The sequence below is a fragment of the Podarcis gaigeae genome, assembly GCF_964106915.1.
Source record: "Podarcis gaigeae genome assembly, chromosome: 4".
In the NCBI taxonomy this organism is placed as follows: Eukaryota; Metazoa; Chordata; class Lepidosauria; order Squamata; family Lacertidae; genus Podarcis; species Podarcis gaigeae.
Window position 1 is genome coordinate 80,036,004 of NC_139677.1, and position 27,397 is coordinate 80,063,400.

Below are 27,397 nucleotides of genomic sequence, written 5' to 3' on the forward strand. Positions count from 1 at the left end.
GGGGCCTTGGATACTGCCTCAGACTTTTGCTACGATTCCATTTGGTTCCCGTGTTTAGAGATAGAAGTCAAGTAGATATGCTTGCGTCATCTAGCAACCATGTATCTGTGAAATACTATGTTTTCTTTTTTAAATGAGTATTAATCTTATCTATCAGAAGAACACTACCATGTTTTCATTAAGTGTTATAGTGCCATTGTTAAGTCAATATGGCCATTGTGTGGTTTTTTTTAATGTACTCATATTAATACCTCAAATTTTTTTTACCTCACGTCTTGTTATCAGTCAAAAACAACCTGTAAATATATAACATGGAGCTGAATAAAGTGGCATATACTGAAGGATTGGATTTACCATCAGTATTACTTTTTGTTAACATGCTATTATATAGTATTTCTTAAAATGTTATCTGATTCGTTTTTCCATTCCTACCCCAGCTATCTGTAAAAAAAGAATCACTGTTAATTTGATGTATCTTTATATTACATTTACATCTTCACTGTCTGATCAGTGTCCACAAATTTCATTTTCTGTTTTGTTTTGTTTTTATTCTTTTTCAGGGGCAGGGGTGGAATCCAAACAATGCCATAAAATCACTTATAAACTTTGCTTTACATCTAGTAAAAGCAATATTGATTGCAGAGATCCTCTGAAGCGGTTTCGGTTCAGAAAAGTTTTGCATTGCCTTCTAAAAAGAAGGCAGTCTACTAGTTCGTAGCAATGTAAATGTATGTATTAGTCAAAATAACATACAACAATCCATTATATTAGATGTAATGACATACAAAAATGTGTGTGTTAGAAGAAAATCCGCCAAAAAAATATGCTGATGAATTTTCATCAGGACTTTTTTCAAAAAGAATTGCTAACTGATATTGAAAAGTGGAGAGCTAAACTTAAGACTGGGGAAAAAACTAAGAAACTAAAAATGACATTCACCCATCCCTGCTTGAGTTGTCAACATACACCACCAGAGTCCTGCCATATTCCTCCAATTATTTAAGACGCAAGCTTCGCACAGTTTCCATTTTTACCACTTTATTCTAAGTGTGCTAGGTAATTTAAAAACATCCCCACATTTATTTATTTTTTACTTTTCTCAACAGGCTCCTTCTGTAGGGGACTGCCCCACTTTTACTTACAAATCTTGCTGCCTTCTGAATCTCAGGATTCTTGGTGAAGCTGTGCAGTGTTTTTGATCTGATCAGCTGCATCACTTTTCAAGTGATGTGCCTTTCCTGCAGTGGCTCCAAACCTGCTGAGATATCCAAGTTATGGTTATATACCAGTGTCTGCTGTTACATTTGTTTTTATAGAGAGTTAGACCCAGACGTCGCCTCCCATTTGCAAATGGGAATCCAAGCAAGCCAAGATTTTCACTGAAGGAAGGAGGGAGGCGGTACCACCTCCCAGGCTGTTGCAGAAGACCCCAAACCCTCCAAAGCAAATTTTCAAAGGAGAGCAGGAGAAACTGCCTCCCCTTCAAGCAAAGCAACATGAGTGAAACTGAGCACCACAAGTCTGGATACAAACCTTTATAATAATCAATAGCCCATCTACTTACCTTATATTTAACTGATTTCCCCAAAGCACTCATCTTCCTCTCAATATATCAAATTGCACTCATGGACACGAACAACTTCCATCTGGCGGGCAAGAGAAGTTGGGGAGGAGTAACCTTATAAGCAGCCAGGGTTGTACAAGGTTCAGAGAACAATATGTGCTGCTCAGTTTGACTCCTTTGCTTGCTGATACATCTATAAACCTCTAGTCTAGAAATCCCCTGTCCCAGCAATGTGTGGTGTGGCTCTTAGAATTCCCCACTCTTTTTCAGGCTGGCTGTAAAAAAAAAAGAGGCGTGGGAAGCAGAAATTTTAAGAGGCCAGTCCTTCTGCATCACTGCATCTCCAAGCAAGGAAAAGCATCACCTGCTGAATCTATGTGTGTTTAAGATGCAGAAGCTTGGGGGAGTGGGATGCTGTGGGATTTTCCCCAATATAAAAAACACCCAGTGTGGGGCACCGAGCAGCATTGGGCACATGGAAGGCTGGGGGGGGGGGGGGATTCAAACATTTCCGGCTCCCAGTCAGGACAGACCTGAGATGTTTTGCTGTCAGGGCAAAGGACAGGATGGTACCCCACCTCTTTCATGTACTGAAACCAGCTGGGCGGACAGTCAAATCTTACCTCGACACTTCTGATGGGACAGCAACTTCTACCGTACAGCAGGCTGAGAACAGCAGGTGAGGCGAAGGGGTTCCCAGCAGGCCATGCACCAGACAACTCCAGCAATGTGCTACCATTTCCTGCCATGTCCCAGAAACATCTGCCACCTGTGGCAGCTGCCTTTTTCCAATGGTACACACACACACATCTTTCAGTTGAAAGGAAGCCTCAAGCAGCCCCAACCCTGGTGGTTTTCGACCCAAAGAAACCACCACCAGAAAAGGAAGTTCACACCTGCATTTTGTACAAGTCCATGGCAAGGAGATGCTGGGAGTCAAATATACAGCTGTGAAAAGCCCTTTAGTGAGACCTGGGACGTAATGTATGAACAATGGCATGGCAAGAATCAGAGAACAACAAAGCCCATTTGAAACTGATGCATCGTAGAATGAAACCAGCTCCTTAGAGGTTTCCATAAAAGATTGTGATGGCATAGTTTTACAAACGTATATTAGTTCTTCCGGAGGTAGCATTTCCCTCAGGCTGTTGAGTGTGGAACACATAATTTATACATGTTTCTTGATTAAAAATAGGGAGCTTGCAAAGCTCCTAGCTAGTTATCCACAAACTCATGCAGAAATTCCTTCGCTCATGAGTAACCAAAGGCTACAAAGCCATATTAGATGCACCAATCTTCTCAGTGGATGATGAAGCTGGGAAAGAGGAGACGGCAGCTACAGGAGCTGAAAGTGTGGGGCTCCTGTGTCCCATGCATGCGTGTGCACACTTGACAGAACAGCGGTTTCAGACCAATCACCTCTCTGTGAGGCACTGAACGTCTGCCTGTCAAAATAGAAAATAGCATTTCCAGCTGATGCTGGAACTTAAACAAGCTGGACTTGTAACAAAATGTTCCAGTGTGGCATGCGCCTGCTCAGTCTCGTGTGCTTTTCCCCAGGAATCCTCCAATCCATTCCCCCTCCGACCGTTTTCCCACAAAAAAATCCAAGGGTGTCAATCAGCATTCCATGGATGAGCAGCTTAGTCCGTACTGGGCAGGTTTTGGTATCTCCTCATTAGGCTCCCCTGCACCTAAATATTTTCTGTACTTGCAAATATTGGGTTTCTCTTGAGTGTACTGATACCTTCCTCTTATGTGTGGATGGTGATGCTTTGGCTAAATAAAGACTGGTGTTCACCTCTGAACTTTGGAAATGGAGAGAACTAATAAAGTGATGCCCAAACCAAGGCAAGCCATGTAACATTCCTGAGGCTCATGTGTGTCACACTCCTTAAAAACTTGCACTGAATTTATACCTGGGAGCATCTAACTACAGATCTCTTGCATCAGCCAGGAGCAAATCAACAGTACCATATTTCCAATGAGGTAGGGTATTAAAGTAATATAACAAAGCATCCTCAGGAACTGTGTGAAAGGTGACATCCAGTCACATACCCTGCAGAAATGTTGTTGTTGTGGTTGTTTAGTCATTTAGTTGGGTCCAACTCTTCATGACCCCATGGACCAGAGCATGCCAAGCACTTCTGCCTCCCGCAGTTTAGTCAAACTCATGCTGGTAGCTTCGAGAACACTGTCCAACCATCTCGTCCTCTGTCGTCCCCTTCTCCTTGTGCCCTCAATCTTTCCCAACATCAGGGTCTTTTCCAGGGAGTCTTCTCTTCTCATGAGGTGGCCAAAGTATTGGTGCCTCAGCTTCAGTATCTGTCCTTCCAGTGAGCACTCAGGGCTGATTTCCTTAAGAATGGATAGGTTTGATCTTCTTGCAGTTCATTGGACTCTCAAGAGTCTCCTCCAGCACCAGCAGAAATGTTACTGGTTAACAACATTAAACTTGTGCACATCTCTCAGGTTCAGCCTTTAAGATGTAAAAGTGAGGCTGGCACATTGCAGGGGTGAAGATGGATAGAACTTACCTTACATGAATATTTGTGGGTTTTTAGGAATGACAGCAAGAGTTTCTGATAGGTGGAGTCATGTGGCTAGGGGGAAGCAGAAGCATTTCAGGAGGTTTGAGATGAGGGGGGGGGAGAGGGGGGGAGAGAAACCACAGGAGACTGTCCTTCATCCTTAAACCTAAAAATCTTCTTCACTTTCTAGTTAACTATTAATTCCAATTATTCATTCATAGGATAGCTGAAGGCAAGCCTAAAGGCCGCATGGGGTAAAGTAGTCTGTGCCAAAGTTCATGTTCCAGAATGTGTTTCTCATAGCCGTCCCTCACATTCATCTATCTGCAGGATGCCACCAAGAGTTGGTCTCATGTTACAGAGATGTGGGGAAATAAGAGATAGTCTGTGCAGAGTGAGACTCAAACATCTAACCCACAGGGTGTCCCAGATAGAGGTGTCTCAATATATTTTGCTGGCTAAGACAAAATGAAACAGGAACAACCCACCACCACCACCACCACCATTCCACATACAGAAGCCAACCAGACTAACAAATGAATCTCACCTCAACACTGTTAATGGGCCAATTCCTCCAACACACATCAGGGCAGCTTACAGGATACAGGGCAGGCTATATGCTACACAGAGCTGTCCTCCAACACTCACCATCAATCCCCACTTTCCAGCACCTATCACCTGATGCAGCAGCCTCACTCTGCCTAATGTCAGGGATGGCTGTTAAATTTAATATAACTAAAAAAACTGGCCTTCAAAAGCCCTGCAAGGTAGAAGTAAGGTAAAGGTAAAGGTACCCCTGCCCGTACGGGCCAGTCTTGACAGACTCTGGGGTTGTGCGCCCATCTCACTCAAGAGGCCAGGGGCCAGCGCTGTCCGGAGACACTTCCGGGTCACGTGGCCAGCGTGACAAAGCTGCATCTGGCGAGCCAGAGCCGCACACGGAAACGCCGTTTACCTTCCCGCTGGTAAGCGGTCCCTATTTATCTACTTGCACCCGGAGGTGCTTTCGAACTGCTAGGTTGGCAGGCGCTGGGACCGAGCAGCGGGAGCGCACCCCGCCGCAGGGATTCGAACCGCCGACCTTTCGATCGGCAAGTCCTAGGCGCTGAGGCTTTAACCCACAGCGCCACCTGCGTCCCTAAGGTAGAAGTAGCACCCTTGAAATCCTCCTTCCTTTTCATTTTTTTTTCAGTTTCAGTCTCAATGGGAGGGAAGCAAACAATGATAACATTTGTGGGGCAAAATCCATGGATATTTCTGGGGTGGTGGGGAAAGTGAGGCCAGTATCGGGTCTCTGAAATCAGTGGTCTCTCCACCCTCAGAAAGTGATATCATATGCTTCCTACACCTGAGAACCCACTCAGATCAAAGAATTCCAGGGTTAGCCTACTGGGCACAACTGATCTTAAGCACCCGATACTTCAAGATATCCAAGGTTATAAATCTAGAAATACCACCTGGCTGAACCAGAGAAGATGGTCAAACTGCAACAGTGCAAAGAAAATAAATCTGATTGTGTAAAAGAGGCAACTGTTAAAGCACAATTTATAAACAGGGTAATAAACACAACATACAATTGTTAACTTGCAATTAACTTATCTATTGTCATACATTCCATAAAAACTATCAATTCCACAAAAATATTCTGGATAAAAATATACTTTTGAGTGTTACATTAATAGTTTTCCAGAAGATAGCATTCAATGTACATTTATTGACAAATCACATAGTTTTTGAAAGTGCACAGAGTCACCTACATTGCATGCAGATTTGCAATATGAAAAAAAAATCCATTAATCTTTACATACCACTTATTTTATTAAATAATCCACGGTGCTTCATAAAAAATAAAATCTGTTTGCACTCTCCATCCATCTAACACATATCTATAGGGTGCGCTTCACAGAAAAGTGCAAATTCATAATTTACAAATAAACATAGGGGAGAAATGTGCTATTTGCAACAGGCAGGGAACTGGGTCACATTAATATGGGCAATAAGTGGCAAGGCAGAGCTGTCTTTTTTTCCTATTCAAAAGCTGTTTTGACTAGTTGAAAGCAGCACATACATTTTGCCTGCTAAGGCACCATATGAAATGGTGGTTTCTGAACTTTTTATTATTATCATCATCAAAGGCTGATTCATACAAACTTTGTTGAATGAGCTGAAATGAACTTAAGCTGCTTTAGAGAGAAAGAATTTCTGCATGGTGGCCAGGTATTTTGAATTGATGTTGACTGCCAGCTCACCTCAGCCCAGTGTGCTGAATGTTTCCTGGCACACTGAGAGCCACAATCCGGGCTTATTCCACTGAAGCATTCAGAAAAACAGCTGACCCAAGCCCAAACTCCTGGAATCTTGATGCATAAAATGTCTTATTTTTCATGTATCTAATCAACATAAAAATGTTTACATGTTATCAGCCATTGCTATACTGTATTTACTCAAGTCTAATGCGCCATCGAATCTAATGCGCACCTCAATTTTCAGAACCTTGAAAACCCAAAAAAATATTTTCTGGCGAATGTAAATGTGCCATCGAATCTAATGCACTCCTTAATTTCCACAGCATAATTTGGCCAAAAAAGGTGAGCATTAGATTTGAGTAAATAGATTATTTTATTTCAAAGAGCTCTGCATATGTAGCTAAATCCTCTGTACAATGGAAATCTGCACAGGTATTAGCCCCACTGGAAGTTCCTTGCAATCTCAAAAAGATATGTACACATAGATGGCAGTTTGAGCTAGATAAAATCTCGTCACATTATCTTATATTTGCTTATCTGTTGGTTAATAATCACATCACTCAAAATGGTTTCTTTCTCAGCCTGTGATCGCAAGATGCCTTCTCAAGATGAGAGGGCTGTCCATCTTTTTCGTCATGGGTCTAGAAGTAACTTTGCAAACCACTGCCTCTCTCTGTGTTCATTGAGATTGTGAGGACATGCACAAATTAGTTCCTTCTTATGGTGATGAGAAAATGCCAAGTGGTTGCTAGGCTAACTCAGCAGCGATTGGAATATGCATCTTTCACTGTCTAGCAATCACATCTTCCCTTACCGTTTTTTCCTTTCCTGGAATGGTTATCAGGGTTTTAGGGTGTATCTAAATGTACAGTTTCCACCCAGGCCCACATTCCGAGCCCTAGAATGTTAAACTGTAGGGACACCGCAACTATTCGTGTTACCGATCAATCAGCACTTCATTGCACAGTGAAAAACACTGCCTCGCAATGTGCCAAATAGAAAACTGTAGCGGTGATCTGCAGAGTAAAATTCAAGCATGCAGTGCTGAATCCCATATGCAGAGTCTGAGAACGTCAACTTGTAATGTAATGAAGATGTTGGGTTGTATCCAACACTGGTGTTCCACATGCACAAAGGGTCTTTGCCTCCTCTTATCCCCTGCAGCTCCCCATGCATCTTCACAGTCTGCTTCAGAAAACTGGAGGATCCTTTGGAACAAATTTTGGGGGCCACAGAGGGAGAGGAAAGGGAAATCTCACTGCATCAGTCAAATGCCTTTTGCACAGCACTGGAAACAACCTTTTGCTTCAAACCTTGTACTTTTGAATAAAATTTGGCTGAAGGCATGCCCTCTCATGCATGCTGAGAGATCACGGACAGACAGAATACGAACACTTCCAGCAAAATCACAGGCATCTTTACTTGCAAGTAAACCCCATTGTGTTCAGCGGGTTTTGTCCCTAGTAAATGCACTTACGGGACAGCTGCCTTAAATTGGGTTAGAACATGCTAGGTGAAAATAAGCCTAAGTCCATAAAAGGGTACTGGGAGATACAGTAGAAGCATTTCCTTGGAAAATATAAAAGGTAGCAGTAATTTGGATCTGTTTCTAGAAGAAGAAAAAAGTTTCTTCGTGCCATGAGATTTATGGCTGCTATTTCATTTTTCTTACTTTAATATAGCTGCCCAATTCAAGGGCAAAAATGGTCAGGGTATAACTCCCATTTGTTGCTTGAAAATACCAAAACAATTCTCAGTTACTGACCTTTTCTTACTGTCTAAAACTTACGACCTTTTAAATCCTCCTGGCTGTCACTTACCTTTACTGAGTGAAGCCACCCCCAACTACCAGAAACCATTTGCATTGCTTTCCTACAAGAACACAATCCCTTCAGGTCAAGTAAAGTAAAACACAGACTGGCCACAGTCCCTTAGTGTGACAATAATGCTAGCAAATCAAAGGACAGGCAGTATTATGGCATCAGCTGCTGCCTTTTATACATATAAATCAACATCAAGGCACTAAAATATCAAAATCGCATCTCACTTTAGCAATTCCGCTTTGGCTACGAAACTCTCCTCTTTCTAGAAAAAAAATGCATTTACTTGTTTTCACTCTTGCTCTTGTATCATCTCCTTAAATTAATTTGGAATGGTATAGCCATACATCAACATGAAGCTATAAACAGATTCCAGATACGAGTCCCATTTTCCTGCCATCAGAATCCATCTTTAAAAACTAGCTCCATGTTCAAAGGTGGGAGCATTATTCAGATGAAGAGTGAAACTGCTCAAAACCAGTCGCTGAATCTATCCTTGGTATGACCAGAGCCTAGGAGTCTTAGACTGGACAAAAAAATTATTTTATTCTAAGGCCTTAGCAATCAAATGTTTATGATCCACTATGTTGGTTTGGACATAATGCTAAACCATTGTTTTAACCAGCAGCAGTTAAGCTAAACCACAGTTTAGGGTTTCGAAATGGAATCTGCCACTCTTCTCATTGCTGGAGGAAAGGGGGGATGTAAGGTGTGGGGGGGAGGTGGGTACATTATCATAAATGCCAAAACATGGTTTAGTGTTGCATGCAAACCCTACTCACATCTACCCAAAATACAACGTATGTCTAAGTGAATCAAATGCTCATTCCATCAGACTAATTTTAGTCCTTCAGCTAAAAGAAACAGGGGTGGAATTAGAAATTCACCATCAGAGAAGAAAAGCTAAATTTCAAAATATCAGGTATGATTAAACTCATGTTAGAACATCCCCTATCCTCAACGAAAAATACACTCAGTCTGTTCAATGAGGCCTGCATTGACCTCACTATGAAGCATTATACTCACTATGACTCCCCGCAGTGAGATGGGTGCTACACCACCAGCAAACTGGGGGGGGGGAGGGAGCCTGCTAACCTAAAGTGCTAATACAGAAAGGAGTCACACAAGCTTCGTGGGCACAATCCATTTTCACATTTAGTGCTCCACAACACTGGCCAGCATGAATGATTTAATGGTGCAACAATAATCACAGTCGGGTGTATAATTATTTCTGAGCTCCCCCAGGAAATGCATATGAAGGACAATGAGCTGCAGGAAAGCCGTATTCATGCCTTCTATTGACCTTCTTGGAGTAGTGAGTGATCAGAAATACAGTAACAATGAAAGAAAACAATATGAAAGAAACGAAAGCAAGCAAAGATCTTCTGGGTTGCAACGAGTCACATTCTGGGCACAGAATAAGCTCTTTGAGGCAGAGCAAGCCACCGGTTTCAAAGCCAGGAAAGGTGTAATTGTCAATAATCTGTCTATAATGTATCATGGAAGACTTGGGCTCATACTGATTCACTGTATATCGATAGAGTCCATACGATCTAGGATCACCCCTATCGCTGAAAGAATAGGCAAAATAGCCACGGAGGTTAACATTATCCAAGGTGTAGGCTGCAAAACAGAGCACACATACAAACAAAATGCACACACACAGAGGGGACAAAGAAAAACAAATTAGTGCCGTGTTTGTTTTACCGCTAGACCACCATACCAGTATATGTTATATAAACTCTAGGTATTCATTCCCTTCAACAAATAAAGCATCTCGATCTTTAAAAATGACAGTCCAATTCCACTTTAAAGTATCTGGGTGGTTCCAGAGCCCACTACAGTGGTACCTTGGGTTAAGTACTTAATTCATTCCGGAGGTCCATTCTTAACCTGAAACTGTTCTTACCCTGAAGAACCACTTTAGCTAACGGGGCCTCCCGCTGCCACCGGAGCATGATTTCTGTTCTCATCCTGAAGCAAAGTTCTCAACCCGAGGTACTATTTCTGGGTTAGTGGAGTCTGTAACCTGAAGCATATGTAACCTAAAGCGTGTGTAACCCGAGGTACCACTGTAGTCTCTCTCTCTCTCTCTCTCTCTCTCTCTCTCTCTCTCTCACACACACACACACACACATCTACACTCAGAAAAACCCATTCATTTGCACACACAGACACTGATTTGCAAACCCTATCCACTGCATCTTCCACCTCTTTCCCTGAAATAAGCTTTCTTTCTCCCCGCCCCCAATTTTCTCTCTTTTTTCTCATTCCCCCTTCTCCCTCCCTCCTTCTCTCTCTCCCACCTTTACTTCCCAGCTGCTATTCCCTCCTTGACAATTAAGTTTGCCTGCTTGGCAATTAAGTTTTAGAGAAAAGGGTATCATTTGTGCAAATGAAACACACATGTAAACTTAATGGCCACAAACAAACAGAAGGAAGACTGTGGGTTGGATCCCAAGACACTGTGTGCCAGACCTGGCCTGAATGCCAGTGGTTCTCCACCCCTGGTCTATGGCTATAGCAGTCACAACATACATTTAAGGCACTCTCATTCAACTTTGAGAGTCATGGCTTCCCCCAAACAATCCTAAAAGCTGTAGTTTGTTGGGGTGCTCAGAGTTGAAAGGAGCCCCCTCACAGAGCTACAATTCCCAGCCCCAATTCTTGGGGTGGGGTTGGGGGGAGGCCATAGAAGAAGAAGAAGAGTTTGGATCTGATAAGGAGTCTCAAAGCGGCTAACATTCTCCTTTCCCTTCCTCCCCCACAACAAACACTCTGTGAGGTGAGTGGGGCTGAGAGACTTCAGAGAAGTGTGACTGGCCCAAGGTCACCCAGCAGCTGCATGTGGAGGAGCGGAGACGCGAACCCCGTTCCCCAGATTACGAGACTACTGCTCCTAACCACTACACCACACTGGCTCTCCTAGTTAAAGGGGCACACGAGTGCTTTAAATGTATGCTATTGATGTGACTGTAGTATATAATTTTAGGGGTCATTGTCCTGTTGAGCCTAGTACTGACTACTATGTCAGGGAGCAGATCTCCAGCATTTAAGAGCCTTTTAACTGATACTTTCTGCATCCAAAAGCTATTGGCAGGCTACGACAATCCCTACGGCACTGAACAATGGCCTTAACTGCATGTAACGTTGCCCTCCACTGACACTGCGATACCCAGTGATGGCAGTATTAGTTTGTTTATTTATAAGAACATATGGATCCTGCTTTTTTTTTTTTTTTTTGGCTCTAAAACTGAACCCCATAGCAGCTTACAACAAAATAAAACAAACATTCATGAAATTAAAAATCCACTACAAACAGATGAAACGCCAAGAAAAACACAGCACAAATATTTCATTACCATCTAGTTAATGCAATAATAATTCACATACCTTCAGCCTCTATCTCATCACAAGGAACAGGCCCTGCACAGTGGCTCTCACGTCTTACCCTTCATTATTTTGCTATTAAAGGTAAAGGTACCCCTGCCCATACGGGCCAGTCTTGACCGACTCTGGGGTTGCGCGCCCATCTCGCTTAAGAGGCCGGGAGGCAGTGCTGTCCGAAGACACTTCCGGGTCACGTGGCCAGCGTGACGAAGCTGCTCTGGCGAGCCTGCACCAGCATAGCACACGGAAACGCCGTTTACCTTCCCGCTAGAAAGCGCTACCTATTTATCTACTTGCACATATGGGTGCTTTCGAACTGCTAGGTGGGCAGGAGCTGGGACCGAACGACGGGAGCTCACCCCGCCGCGGGGATTCGAACCGCCGACCATACGATCGGCAAGTCCTAGGTGCTGAGGTTTTACCCACGCCGCCACCCGCGTCCCTATTTTGCTATTAAGATAGCTTAATTTCACAGGGGGTAGGGGTAGGAAAGCCTTCGGTGGCTATTCATGGCAACGAAACGAAACTATCTTTTTCTCAGCAACAGCAGACAGAAGGGCACTGAGTTCCAAACACTGCCTTGGGTCACACACAATGTACTATGCATGTGCTCTGGGTATCAACATGTATTAATTAGTCCATCCCTTATAAGAGGCAACAGCCTCATCCAGTTGCTGAAAACTGGATTTCCAGTTATCTTCAAAGCATAGTTCCTGCTCCCAGACTTTGGAACTCTCTCCCTAGAGAGGTTAGACTGGCTCCCTCCTTGTTGTCCTTCAGCTGGCAGGTGAAGACCTCCTTATTCCAACAGACTTTTTGGAACTGACTGCTTTTAATGAAAGGGCTGGTGCTGTTTCTATTGTAATTCTCTGTATGTTTTTATTACACACACAGTTTTAATTATGTTAATGTTTATTACAAATATTTCACCCCCTATATTTTAGCTTCTCTTATTTTCCCTGTCAGGGGGAAAGGCAGGGTATACACATAATAGTTGCCAGTGCTTTTTTTCTTTTTAAAAAAGGGGTACTCTCATTTTGACTCAAGAAAATCACCGTTTTATAGTTCAAATTGGGGGAAATAAATACAGTAAATGGACAAAGGTACAAAGATTCACAAAATGTTTAGGGGTATGCGTACCCGTGCCCCCCCAAAAAAGCACTGATAGTTGCTATTACATATCACACACAGCATTCCAGAAAACACCCCAAGAAACGTTGTTCTTGAGAAACATAAGCATTTCCACAGGACTCTTACCTTTCAAGGCTTCGTTGATATACCGCTCCATGTAATATATTCTCAGTTTGTCTCGATCCGGTTTCTGCCCGTCATCAATTCCACTGGCTAAGATGTAGATTGGGATGTCGCCATATTTATGCTTGACCCATGCGAGGAGCTTGCGTAACCCCCAGGGCACCACTGGAGTTCTGGCAGGTGACTTCACCCAAGTGATGTCATTTTGCTTTTGGACCTCAAGGAGGTGGTCGTAATTGGCGGGGTCTTCGTTTATGGCGCTTACGAGAGACGTGGTGTAGTGGCTCAAGGCGAAAAAGTCAAACGAGCCACGTATTAGGTTTCTTTCCGCCTCCGAGAAATAAGGCAAGTGTAAATAATGGGAGCCTAGGCTGTTTTTCTGGTGAAGCCACTGCCTCATCACATCTGGGTAGTCACCACTTCCAAAGATAGGCTCAGCAAGCCAGCCAATCTTAAACTCCAAAACTCGTCTGGCTGCACTGTAATCGTTTTTCGAAAAGGGCTCGACCCAGATGGCATGGAAGGCGATTGAGATTTTACCTTTCTGAGTCTTCCTGAATGTTTTGTCGTACAGGCGCCATGCCTTGGCATGGGCCTTCAGCAGGTTATGGGCTCCTTTGTATGTCAAGTTGTCATCGCTAGGCTCGTTCATTGTGATCCAAAATTTGACATACTGGCCAAGTTTTTTAAAGCAGAACCTGGCATACTCAACAAAAGCGTCCACGATCTGCCGGTTCTCCCATCCTCCATGCTCAGCGAGAGGAAGAGGAAGTCCTTGGTTCTCACCCATGGGTTGCCACAAAGCAACGACAGGAGTTATATTGACTCTGAGTAATTCACTGACAAAACACTGATAGTAAAACAGGAGAGTGTGGTTAACGTAAGAGTCATTACCTAGAGGGAGAATCAAAGGCCACACCAGCGAAAAATGGAAGTGTGTGACATGCATTTCCTGAAGTAAAGAAATCTGGAGCCTGATGGCCGGAAGATCAACACAGTGAGGCTTGCGATTTGGGGCACCCCTTCCATCAACTTTAATCAGCTTCTTTGTATGATGGACATCCCAAACATACACATTAGGGTCAAGGAACTGGGACCGTGTGGTATCTACCTGGAAAGAGAGGGAGAAGCAGATTCAATTTGTCCAAAGTGTGTAAACTCACAAGCAAACAAGTTAAGTAACCTAATAATAATAATTAGGCTGATGGGACCTGAGAGTCAACATCTGGAGATCTCCATGTTAGCTATCTCTGCTTTATGGAGTATCTAAAGTTTGAATCAACAAATTATTTAGATATGCAATAAATCTTTCAGGAACCAATCAGTTTTAAAAACAGAGGGAGCTCAGAATACTTTTAAGGTGACGTCCAAATGATTTATGGGAAATGTGTCTGCCGTGCACTAAAGTACACCGAAATAAATCACAGCAAAGATGCAGCTTAGAAATAAGTGACATGCTAATTTTAACCAACTTAATATTTAATGACATTGTTCTAATTTACTATGCTAATGTCATAGAAGACTGTTCAATAGCTCAAAGGACAAATATCGAGACATCAAAATTGATTGACACACAGTATGAGGAACAATGAATCCCCCCCCCTCCCTTCACTGGAACCCGATATGTGCTGGGAAAGCCCACAGAAGTCGTGTGTGTACGGCCTACCTCTAAGGAAGGAGTAAGAATTAACAAGGCTGCAACATGTTTTCATTTGATTGTGTTACCTTACCACCTCTGCCTGATCTGTCCCTGAAAAGAACAAATCTGTGGGGGTGGCTGCTTTAAATCAGGGGGGCACAACAGAGTGGGGAAGATGCGTACACACAGACACCCACACACTGAGAGTTCTGCCCGGAATATAGCACCCAAACATGCCCAAACTGTGATGTTGGTCAGAGGGAAGGCCCTATGGCCCCAATTAGAACGCATGTCTAGGAACGAAACAAAGACAATATTATTATTCCACCTGTGCTACAGGAAAAATGGAGGAAGTGATTTGCTCTCTCATTTGACTTACCTGAAGAAAGCTTTCGGTAACCCCCCAAGCAAAACCACAGGGGAAAGTCCCTTCTATGGGCTGGTCTTCTGGTACTGGGCGGAAGCCATTGTTCTCTATCACCTTCTGGTAAAACATTCCTGAAGACTTTAGCATCAGTTTCTTATCCTGACTTTGAAAGTCAACGTAAAACAGACCCCTTCGAACGCTGTAGCCCCTGAGCCATTCAAAGCCATCCATGAGAGACCAAGCCGTGTACCCGATGACAGTAACTCCATCATACCTGACAGCTGAGGAGAAAACAACAAAAATAAGATGACCTCACTTCCCCATCTGCACACATTTGAACAACTGCACTTGAACAGATTTGTTTGTGGTTCAGAAAAATGCTACTACTTGCATATCCTGCTCAGTGGTTATCAAGCTATGGTGTTAATATTGCCAGGCAGACATGGCCTAAATAGCCTAAGGATCCCTCCACTACATCCCAGAGGGCACCTGAATTGGTCCCATGGTATTTTTTCTGATGGAAAATGCAATGCCTGGAAGCTTTTGAATACAGTACTTTTAAACGAGCAGGTACCTCCATAAAAGGATGTATTTTCACTCGTTGTGACTTCTACAAAACTGGTGTAAAAAAACTGTTAATTGTTTTATATAATTTAGTTGGTTCCCACATCTCAGAAGCCCAACTGGCCTCTATCAAGTCCCATGCTGCACAACACTTCCAGCAGAGATTGGGCAGGTACCCTTACTTTTGACTTTCAGGTGTCTCTTAAAGACTTATTCATACAGTTGTTTGAAATTTTCTCAATTTTCTCTGTCATTTTAATGATGGTTCTGTACTGCTGCACACTGCCCTGATGTTTTATGAGAGAGTGGTATATAAAAGCTTTTATAAATCATTTGCGTGGTTGTATTTTTTGAAATTGCATTACTTATTTGTTTCGGAAACTTGAACCCTGTCCTTCCAGTGCATTTGCATCACCTAAGGGTGGCTTACGTTTAAAAACAAAACAATCCCACTAAAGAAATCAAATGACAGCACAAAAACCGACACAACAGATTAAAATATTCCGAAATGGGGTTCTACCCAATCTATCAATAATGTCTGACAAGGCAAATGCTTCAAGAACAGGAAAGTTTAACCAGTCAGTGGGAACAGTAAGAAAGAAGGGGAAATGGAGATCAGAATACAAGGCAGTCCTTTTTTCTGGGGCGGACGTAGGGGTATGCATACCCCTAAACATTTTCTGAATCTAACGGGAGAAGAAACTTTAAAAAATTAAAATTTTAGTTTCTTCTCTAGTGTGGTCCGTTGAATAGCATGGTGAATCGTCAGTTCTGTTGCTACCCTCAATGGCAACCTCATTTCCTTTCCCTGTGTTTCCTGAGTCTCGGACGGAAGCAAGCGTTTCATGTGTCAGCTGTGTAGTATGAGGTAATGCATGTTCTTTCTACTTCTGTCCATTTGCTGTATTTATTTTTCCCGATTTGAACTATAAAATGGTGATTTTCTTGAGTCAAAATGAGAGTACCCCGAAACATATATTTTTTTTAGAAAAAAGCACTGATATAAGGTATTCAGAGGCATTATAGAATATTGGTGCAGCCACCAAGAAGGCTCTTCTCTCATCCTGCACAGCCTTGCCTCAGCCACACACAGGACATGGAAATTGTCCTCTCCCAGGCATCTTAGAGAGCAGGCAGCATGGTATGAGAGGACAAAGTCTCTCAGGTGACCTAGACCTAAGATATTTAGGGTTTTCAAGGTAAGCAGAAAAGCAAGACAGAACTTTTACTTAATTATTTACATGCTTAATTAAAATACTACTCTACTTCAAAATAATGACCGTCCCAAAGTAACTAGCAAGTGTTGCAAACAATAAAGACAACACTCTGTAGTGAATGTAAAGTTGAGCTGATAAAAGTTTTGCCACTTATTTTACGTCTTTCATCAAAGTTGTTTTAAAATAAAAACCAACACAGGCATAAAGCAAACCCCGTTTTCCATGGGGGCCAGAATGTGCTGCTTGGTTGCTAAAAAGAGAAGTTGTATCTACCATCTGATGCATTTTCCAACACTCAAGCCCCTTTCCATATTCATATAAATAAGGACATATGTAACTGAGACACAGCTTTGTAAATCAGCCGTGAAAGCAGAATAAGTACTCCCAACAGTTATTTTCATTTCTTCATTACAGGAAGAATGAATTCTTGCAGCCTGAGAAGAGACTCTTAAGGAGTTACAGAAATTATATATGCACACACACACCAGAGAAAGAGAAAGAGAGAGAGAGAGATTTGGTATATATTCTTATCTAGCAAATATTTACTCAGCTATCTGACGCATTAAAACTAATCATTGGGTATCTCCTGCCTGATTCTCCTGCAAGCCTCATAGCCAAGAGTACAAATATCATGAAGTTATATTAAGCAACCAGCTTAACTTTTTGCTGTAACCAAAGAAACATTATCCAAACTTGTTGGAAAGCACTTGGCAACCGCAGAGGCAAGCAAATCCCGTTCTTTTGGAACCTCACTCTGTAATGAACACCTGGATAAATGTTTAAAGACTCGCTGGGTTTTAGCCTCTGCAGAACTTATTTAATGAATGTGAGGATAATGTTTCCCTTAACTTGTGCCAGGATAATAATGGTGACAAGAATACCATCTACAAGCCTACCTTTCAGAGTGTCCATAATGAAATTTTTAAGATAATTCGTGTACTTGGAGTCATCGGTCTTAGTGTTACCAGAAACGTACCAGCTGTTCTCCACAACGAAGATCTCTGGTTTGTTATATTCACTGCTTATCCAGTAAAGCAGAGGCCTTAGGCTTAGCGATTCCAGCTGGCGGAATAACATGCCAGTATCCACGAGATGGAAACTCAACGTGGCCCCAAACGAAAGAGCAAAGAAATCGGCTGTCCCTCTGACAAACTTCTTCTCTGCTTCGGTGAACTCAGGCAGCACAGAGGAAAGATTACTCTTCATGCTCTGGGGATAGTCTCCATCAATAAATATAGGTTTAGCAAACCAACCCAGCACAAAGTCAAGAGATTTCTGGCATTCGTGAATACTGTTTTCAGTCATATGTAAAGGTCTTATCCAGTGAGAGCCTAAGGCAATTGACACTTTACCTCTTTGTGCAGGACGAAAATGATCGTTGTAAAGATGCCACACTTTGGCATGAGCCTATGGGAAAGAAAGTCCCCAGTGAACCATTTTTATTTTACTCATTTTTGCTGTTTTATGAAATTATGTATTCAGTCTTAACAGATATCTGTGTTACCAACTAGATGGCAATAAGTCTCTTGGTGGCTTTAGGGCCTCCGTTCAATCAAAGCACAGTGCAACATTTATAAGAGAGCAAATCTTATAAAATCAGCTAGCTTCCTTCAACTTAAAATTAAGGAAAATTAGCCTCACAGCTAGCAATACCACTCTGCCCTTTGGGACAGAACTGTTCGCTCTGATTCTAATATCTCATGGGAAGGGAAACATAATGCTAAACCAGAGTTTAAATTAAGCTATGATTTAAAGAGAATGTGCAGCATACTGGTGTATGCTACCCTAAAGTCCCTGCAGTGCTCTTTCCTTTCCCATGCAGAGGCTGGCACATGTGAACCAGCGCTTGTGGCTTGTTTCTCTCATAACAAACGATAACAGTAAGTCAAGACAAACTTTGCCACTTTCCTCTGGACATGTTCCAATTTGTCAACATATTTCCTAAACTGCAGTGGCTAGAACTGGACGAAGTACTTCTGGAGCAAATAGGTCCACAAAAATTAGTGGTTCAAACAATTTTACTAGTCCAATGCCCATAATTTGCTTGCATTGCTCATTTTGTGGCCAAAATGAAAGGGAGCAAGGAACCAACTTTTGTATACCATCCTCATTTGGTCCCCCATGAGCAATTCTTTAAACAGCCAGTCAAAAAGGCAAGCCAGTCAACTAGGCATTTATAATCCTGCTCTGACTCAGAAGGATGAATTGACTAGCATGAACACATTCAGACTCACAACCTGTTGGTAGCAATGTGCTTTTTGGAATCTGTCTCTCACCAGCCTGAAAAGCCATGGCTCCCTTCCTTCAGAGAGTCTATCTCCTCATCATTATCACCAATTTCCCCTGCGCTACTCCTACTTAATGTTACCCCTTGCTTGCTTGCAAGGGAGACGGCTAATGTGCAAACAGGAAGTGACATCTACTGCTCAACTATCACCTTTTTCTGGACCAGAATAGGAAGAGGTGCTTGAACAACCAGCTTGCAATGGTGAGGAGGAGAAGCAGGTCCAGGAGACTTTCCCCAGTTGCTCCTGCACTGAGTTGTGGTCCCTCAGCAGATGCTTGACTATGCTGACCCTTAACACCAGCTCTGGAACAATCCCAACAGCCCCATATATGTGGTCAAGAAAGATGTTCTATCTTTCCCTTTACTTGCCCCTAGGTTTTAGAGCACTGGCATGCGAACCTATATTTTCACATAATGGAACATGTGGCACACTTGGAACCATTTCACCAGTTGCAGAGGGGAAAACCGTGCGTGAGAAAACATGTCTTCACAAAGCTCAGTTCATGAGAACTGCGTGGGCAGGTGAAATAAATATCACTTAGAGATGGAAGTCCCACAGACAATGATAACTAAATTTCATGAGGGATCATTAAGTGCATCCTCAATTTCTGGCAAACAGCAGTACTTAAATGCTTTGTTATGCCTATATCTGAAAGGGGGTGGAATCTCAGATAAACCTTGGCACCACTATGCGGAAAGCATAGAATGAAGCACAGAAGAGAGGATCAGTTTTTGGGTTGGATTCAAACTATTTAGATGGTTTCTTCAACAAGAGTTATTATAGTTAATGTGAAGACTTCAGAATTATCTCTAACATAAAGGACATGGCAGTCCCCATCTTATTCGCAGTAGCAACCGCAGCAATTACAGTGAGGGCATGGAACAAAATTTAAGGGTTTAGGTCAGACACACAGGACAGATTTATCTATATGCAGGTGGTGCTACGTTTTCACTGATATAGCCAAAGGAATCAGTGTCCTAACTAAATTAGTTTAATTTCTGTCTTTAAAAAAAATCTTTAAAATCAGATTAGTTCCAATTTTAATCTTGTGGAAGATACTGGTAATCAGCAGTAAGCATTTCTGTTAGATATTTGGGGATATATCTACAAACCAATCTTTCACCAGCAGTTCAAGAAAATCATGAAAAACTGCTAAAGGAAGTGGCAAAATATCTGAAAAATGTGCCTTTCCATTATTTGTCACGGATGGCAAAAATAGCTGTAGTCAAAATGAATCTTCTTCCCAGTTACAGATAAGTAGCCGTGTTGGTCTGCCATAGTCAAAACAAAACAAAATTCCTTCCAGTAGCACCTTAAAGACCAACTAAGTTAGTTCTTGGTATGAGCTGTATCTGAAGAAGTGTGCATGCACACGATAGCTCATACCAAGAACTAACTTCGTTGGTGCTACTGGAAGGAATTCTTCTTCCCAGATTATTATTTTTTAAAATTTGAATTTACCTTTAAAACATGACATTTCAATACTTTTAAAAGGCAACAGATTATTTTGTCTGTGGTAGACTCTCTCTCCACTTGGCATATTTCCCAAACTAACAAGTTTCACAGAGGAGGGACAGCAGCAGCTGAAATAACGCATGGGATTCATGGGCTCTTCCTGCACTTCCAGTGTTTTGCAAGGAAGGCTTTTGGACATGCATTGTTTACAGCAACGATGGGTAACCTATGGCCATTCAGGTGCTGTTTGACTCTATGGGCCATCAGCTCCAGCAAGCATCACCACTTGTCAGGGATGAGAAAGACAGCCCAACATCTGAAGAGCCACAGGTTCCTTTATTATGGAAATTCTGGGAATCTTATTATTACTGAGTTGGGAAGAATTTTTAAAGCTATACTTCCAGAATCAGTAATTCAGGCTCCAAGCGCTTACTGCATAGTGAAGTACCGTATTTTTCGCCCCATAGGATGCACCGCCCCATAAGACGCACCTAGTTTTTTTTTTGGGGGGGGGGAATAAAGAAAAAAAAATTATTTTCCCCCCAGGCGCGGGGCTGGCGCGGGGGAAGCCCGAGGTTCCCCCCGACCCCAGCCCCCAGAACAGGCTGCTGCCTGCAAGCCTTACGAGCCCGGCAGGACCTCCCACCCGGCGCGCAAGGCTTGCGGACATCTGGAGGTCCTGCCGGGCGCAGGAGGCTTGCGGACACCTTCCCGAAGCACGGGGCGTCTTCTGGAGGGCGCCCCGTGCTTCGGGATGCAGGCTGCCGCCCCAAGCCTCACGTGCCCGGCAGGACCTCCCACCAGGCGCGGGAGGCTTGCGGATAGCTTCCTGAAGCCTGGAGAGCAAGAGGGGTCGGTGCGCACCGATGCCTCTCGCTCTCCAGGCTTCAGCGAAAGCCTGCATTCGCCCCACAGGACGCACACACATTTCCCCTTCATTTTTGAAGGGGAAAAAGTGCGTCCTATAGGGCGAAAAATACGGTATCTTTGAAACAGTTCTCAACTTTATTCCGAAAACTGTGGTACATGCTGCTGTTTTTCCTCCTTGGAATCATAGGAAGCAGCATTCTAGAAAGTTAGACCTCTATCTAGCCACAACTTTCCCGAGATCTTTCCCAGCCCTTTCTGGAGATGTGTGGTATTATACCTGGGACTTTTTGTATGCATATATGGGCTACAGTACTAAGCTTGCAAATTTTGGGGAAGCAATGGAGAAGGAAAACTAAAAGGGCTGGCACAGAGGGATTACAGTCTGAGGTGCAATTCAGAGGCAGTGGACTTGGCTTATAATAGACCAAAGATTTCCAACATAGTTTTCCTCTTAAAATATATATATCCAAAATTCTTCTCTGTGCCTAACCCTAAGCAACAGGCACCTCTCAATTTTGCTTAACAAAGCAGCATGTGCCACAACATCATTATTGCATCGCATCCCATCTACCACAAAGCTTATGATCTAGTGCTCAAAGCTGTCACACTGTGCTAATTTTGGTAGACATGCTGATAGAAATTACTCACATCTGACTTGGATGCTGCAAGCACAGCTTTTAATACGGTATGTATCACGAGCAACTCAGTGCCACAGGAGCTTAGATCACTGCCAGGCCAACCTCTGATGCCAGCAGGGATGTTGATTGGGAAAGTGCTCTTGGCCCTGATCCCAGTCCACATACAAGAACTTGTTCACCTTAAATCGTATAGAGAAATACTGCAGGTCTTTAAAACTAAGGCATTGTAATCCTATATACACTAACCTGAGTAAGTCCTATTGAACTTCTGAGTAGACACAGACAGGACTGTGCTGTAAGGGTGCAATCAAATGCGCACTTTCCTGTGACTAAGCCCCACTGAACAAATTAGGATCTACTTCTGAGTAGAGATGGAGAAGGGTGGGATAGATGGCTGTGATCCAGTACATATTTGTTTAAGAGAAAGTCCCACTAAATTAAAAAACGCTTAGCTAAGTGATGGATCTCTTGAGTGTGAAATTTACATTTGGACTACTGGATTGCTTTTTGTGCATCCGGTAATAACTACATTATTTTCAATGTTCATGTCTCTGTTAAGATGATGTATATTCTGTGACTGTGACTGTGGCCATATTTTACTGCACTTGGCTTGGTATTTGTAACACATTCATTTATCACTATAATATCTTCCTTTTGTGAATTGGTCATGGTTAATATAATAATCAATTCATGTGGGTTCTCCTGCTTGTTCATTTTCAAACAGAATAAATGCTACTAGTAATGTATTGTACTGCTGCTTTCAGATATGTGTGTTTGTCTTTTCATCTCACCTTGCAATATTGGATGAAATGAAATTTTATCCATGTTTATATTTATTAACTATGCCTTTGATAAACCGCACTGTCACCTACAGAATCTCATGACACAATAAATTAGGCTGCAGTCCTAAATACACTTACTAGAAAGCAAGTCTCATCCAACATAGAACTTACATCTGAATAAATATGCATCACATTGTACTGCACTTCTTTAGGATACTGCAAAGATCTGCAACCGACTGACATTACTATTCTTCCTCAAGCCTACACGTTTATTTTTGCTCTTGCTGCTTTAGTGGGGAGAATTTGCTCTTCCTCACTTTTCACCTTCACAGGCAATTGTAAGCATTTAAATATTGTAACTCTAAAATCATAGAGCCAGTGCGGACAAGAGAATGTTTATAACTAGAACTGGGAAGCCCAGAGTTCAAATATTCACTCAGCCACGAAACTCACTGTGTGACATGGGGCCAGTCTTCCTCTCTTAGCCTAACCTACCTCACAGGGTTGTTGTGATAGTAAAATAGGGGGAATGGCAGGGATATGCCACACTAAGCTCCTTGGAGTAAGGATGGGAGATTAACGCAATTGACAATAAAAACATTCTAGTTCAACCTCTTATACCAATAATACACTCCTAGCAAGTTTGGCTCTGTAATAAACTGGGATTGTTCCAATTATGATTTGCCACAAGTAGTGAGTGATTTAGGAGTTAGCAAGGTGTGTTTGGCCAGAGGTGCCTGAAGGGCAATGGATAAGTCTAGTTAAATAGGTCGTGATAAGACAAGCAAACAAGCTGTCCTGTACATGCTGGAGAAGTTGAGGTGTTTGTTCTATACGAAAAAATTCTAGCATTCTGAAATGTTAAAAATCCCATTGTTTTCTATAGAGCTTTAATATTTGGGAAGGTTATAGTCTCATAGAACAGCAGGATTGGAACAGGCTTGAAGATCATCTTCAAGAGCCAGATGTACTTACTTGACCATTTTCCTCCTTTGTGTTTTTCCAATATTTGGGTGACTGGAGGGCAGTGGGTGAATCCTACTTTTTATATTTCCATAGGTGCTAAGTGTTGATAAATTGGGCCTTGCTCACTCTTGTCTGCTGCTTGTAGCAAATCTTAGGCTGCACTCCTTTATGCACACTGACTCATGGAATACACTGGAACTTGCTTCCAAGTAAACAGGCCTAGGATTGCACTGCCCTTGCTCTAAATCAGCCTTCCCTAACCTTATAACCCACAGGTGTTGTGCTCGCTTCGGCAGCACATATACTAAAAATAACCCACAGGTGTTTTGGCCTACAATTCCCAGGCTGGTTGGGGAGTTATAGCCCAAAACATCTGGAGGGCACCAGGTTTGGGAAGGCTGTTTTAAATCTACACCAGGGATGAGGCAACTACAGCTCAGCCTGTGGCCCAGCAACATTGAACTGGAGGGCCACCGGTTCCCTACCCCTGTTCTTAACTTAATAGGGGCCAGCAGCAGTCATTCATTTGCCTCGGAAAAGATCACATGTGGAGGTGACTGAAGAAAGCCCCCACTCTCCCTTGGCGCCTTTCCTCAGTTATGTGCCTTCACTGGAGGCTTTAAAGCAAACGTGGGATAGGCATCCCCCATGGATGCTTAAGTTGAGATTCCTGCGTTGCAGGGGGCTTAGATGACCTTTAGGGGGGAGGTCCCTTCCAACTCTATATGATTCTCTGACGTCCCTCTCCCCGTGGCCAAAACTCATGGAGAACCTCGGCTGAGCCATGTTCTCCTTGGGCGTCCTTACCTGGAGGAGGTGGTGAGCCACCCGGTAGCCCACCTCCCGCCCTCCCCGCACGCCTGGGGCCAGCTTGCCCGTGGCGTAGCCCTGCCAAGCCACGAGGTAAGGGTTGTCCATGGTGAGCCAGAAGCGCACGTGCTCGCCGAAGTGCCTGAAGCAGAGCTCGGCGTAGTCCCGGAACAAGCCGACCAGAGCCGGGCTCTGCCAGCCGCCATAGAGCTCCTGAAGGCGCTGGGGCAGATCCCAGTGGTAGAGGGTGACCACGGGCTCGACGCCGCGCTGCCTCAGGCCGGCCAGGAAGCGCGCGTAATGCTCCAGGGCGGCGGGGCTGGCGGGCGCCGTGCCGTTGGGGAGCAGGCGCGCCCAGGGCAGCGAGAAGCGGTAGTGCGACACCCCCAGGAGGCTCAGCGCTTCCAGGTCGCGCTCGACGCGGTTGTAGCTGTCGCTGGCCACGTCCCCCGACGGCGCCTTCGGCTCGGCGGCGGCCCGGGGGAGGCGCTGCGCGAAGGCGTCCCACACCGAGGGCCCCTTGCCGTCTTGGCTCCAGGCGCCTTCCACCTGGTACGCCGCGCTGCCCGCCCCCCACAGGAAGCCGTCGGGGAACGTGTCGTCCAGGAAGAGCTCATCCTCGAAGGGCAGGCGGGCGAAGCGAGACCAAGTGGCCTCTCCCTGCCCGGGGTGCCCGGCCAGCGGGCGGCACAATAGCAGCACCCAGGCCAGGAGGAGCAGCAGCAGCCCTGGCGTCGCGGCGCGAGTCATGGGGGAGGCCGAAACGGACGTCGACGACGGCGAGAAGCGGGCGCGGGACCGGCTGCAGTTGTCTGTCCCCTTTCTCCAGCCAAGCCCCCTTTATCCCCTCGCTTCGCCCTCCCCGCGGGGCTGTTAATCATTACCGCGGGGGGTGGCGGCGGGAAGGAGGGGGGAGGTCAACCGGTTTGCACCGAAGGGAGACGACGACGGGGCTCTGCGCCTCCACCTACCCGCGCCACGTCGGTGGGCGCGGGTGGTGCCTTAGGCACGTCTCTAGGAAGAGAGGCATCCGCGTTGGGTCTTTCATCCCCCGTCCTGTCGGGAGGTGTCAAAAGTGGGAGATGGAAATGCGTCATTACCTTCGCGCGCCTCAAACAATGTTTTCTTTCTTCTTGGTGAGACTTCGGCTCCCTGCACCTGACCTTGCTTTTGACGGCTCCTTTTTCAATCTCCTTGCTGCTTCTGCATTGTTCAGTGATAAACTTTGACGCCTAAAAGGAGGGGGGGCGGGTCCAGCGATCACCATCCATTCAGGGAGTTGGATCTTGTTTCCCCTTCTTCCTCCGGCATCAGCTCGGACTTGGCTGAACTGGCTTCAAATTCGAGATTCCCTGAACGCTTTGCTACGCCGTGATTTTATTTTCTCACCTTGCCAATAGTCACAAATCACGTTAAAGCATTTGAAAGACTGCGGTGTGTAGTGTCTTTCATTTCTGCTCTTGGTTGCAAAGGAAGGGTGAAGGGGAGATCCTGTTTCAATCAGCAAGTATAGAACTGGAGAATAGTCCTCCTTATTCAGGATTATTGAGCATGACATATTGGGGTGTGATCTTGCATATGGTGGTTAATTTTGTGCTCACAGGTTCTGAACAAGCTTTCAAGGTAAGCGCGTATCATGTGTTGAACAGTGCCAAGCAGTTGTTATCTTTCTTTCCTCTCTCTCCAGAAAACTGGGAAGAATGGAAACAAGCCTTTCTGTATTCAAACTGCATTGCACATTGCAATACAATATATTGCACATTGCAATACAATATATTGAATATATATGTTGCAACTACTTTAAAACAATTTTTTCCATTTTGCTTTCTGAAGATGACAACATTTGCATACAGGGAAGAAGGAAAGCAACTATTCAATTAGAAACACTTCACAAATCTTCAAGGGAGAAAATGCACTGCTTATTTAATGTAATTATTTAATCATCCCTCTTAATTGGATGAATAGGTGTAATACATTGGAGTCTTGTAAAGGACAGGATACAGTACTCTGCACTTAACATCATTTAAAGAGACCAGGGTTTTTTTATTTTAAAAAAGGTATAAAGTTGCATATTTAAAATCTGAATGCAAGGTGAGACTTTTAAAAATAACCTGCATGTGGCAGGGAGGCCAGCAGCCACAAACAGATGTTCTCAGGAGATAAAGTTACTATTTAACTAAAGATTGGAAGCATTGTGATAATTTAGATTTATTTTTAGACAACGGTCATTTGGAGACGGAAAAATGCAAGCAGTTGCTAATACTTAGAATATTTCAGCAGGAATCTGTTTATATTTTTGGCTTCTTACTGACAAAATCAAAACAGATCTGCTGCCAATTCATATTCTTTTGCACTTAAAAAATAAATAAAAATACCACCAGCTCCTCCAGGTGTAGGATGGAACCTATGGTACCACAGCTGCCAAGTACATTGATCAATGTTGTGTGTAAGAAATACAGTGTTAAAAAGTTTGTCACTGGGCCTGTCAGGAGTTTGTCCAAAAGTGATGCCTTATTGGACCTTAGGATTTGACAGCTGAATGTGAATATTCCTTAATGGCTGGCCCATTCCCCTGAAGGGGAAATTCATTTGTGAGGCTGGGGTGTGATGAGATGAGCCCTTCATGCACTGTTTTCCCCACACAATTGGCTAACAGTTTTGAAACTAGAGGGAAAGAGGGAAAGAAAGATGGAAACTGCAGGAAACTTCCTTGGCATGAAAGTGCACTGGAGGCTGTCTTTATATTTTCTTAATTTACATACTGTATATAAACAAGCAGAGGCTGAAGAAGTGAAGGTAAGAGCCAGGCAGATTCTGCACTCCTAGATTACAGTGGTACCTCGGGTTACAGACGCTTCACGTTACAGACTCCGCTAACCCAGAAGTAGTACCTCGGGTTAAGAACTTTACCTCAAGATGAGAACAGAAATCACACGGTGGCGGAGGTGGTACCTCAGTTTCAGGTTAAGAACAGACCTCCAGAATGAATTAAGTTC

At 43.8% G+C, this 27,397-nt stretch overlaps 3 protein-coding genes across 10 annotated transcripts in view; 1 reads left to right on the top strand and 2 right to left on the bottom strand.

Annotated features, from left to right (window-relative positions):
* STARD13 (StAR related lipid transfer domain containing 13) overlaps nt 1-3,431 on the top strand; it is a 231,072-nt gene extending 227,641 nt beyond the window's left edge. For all 3 annotated transcript variants that reach the window (XR_014563562.1, XR_014563563.1, XR_014563564.1), the window contains exon 15: nt 1,107-3,431. The gene's annotated coding sequence lies outside the window, so the exon portion shown is untranslated. The remainder of the gene's footprint in view (nt 1-1,106) is intronic.
* LOC310843240 (cilia- and flagella-associated protein 337-like) overlaps nt 1-27,397 on the bottom strand; it is a 1,288,916-nt gene that overhangs the window by 667,691 nt on the left and 593,828 nt on the right. The gene's annotated exons all lie outside the window — the stretch shown is intronic.
* On the bottom strand, nt 1,153-25,958 carry KL (klotho; the record flags this gene model as incomplete). 6 transcript variants are annotated; one of them, XR_014563567.1, is made up of 6 exons in its annotated part: nt 24,399-25,958; nt 17,489-17,999; nt 14,824-15,092; nt 12,809-13,916; nt 4,102-4,167; nt 1,153-1,258 (listed from the first exon to the last, which is right to left on the bottom strand). XR_014563567.1 is itself a non-coding variant. In XM_083736282.1 (5 exons), exons 1-5 carry the CDS (start codon nt 25,149-25,151, stop codon nt 1,221-1,223), a joined length of 2,676 nt encoding a protein of 891 aa, XP_083592408.1. In that variant the 5' UTR covers nt 25,152-25,958. The 6 variants fall into 6 exon arrangements, 4 of the variants coding, with proteins under 4 accessions (XP_083592408.1, XP_083592409.1, XP_083592407.1 ...); XR_014563568.1 differs by having other exon boundaries at nt 1,237-1,255; XM_083736282.1 differs by lacking the exon at nt 4,102-4,167 and having other exon boundaries at nt 1,221-1,255.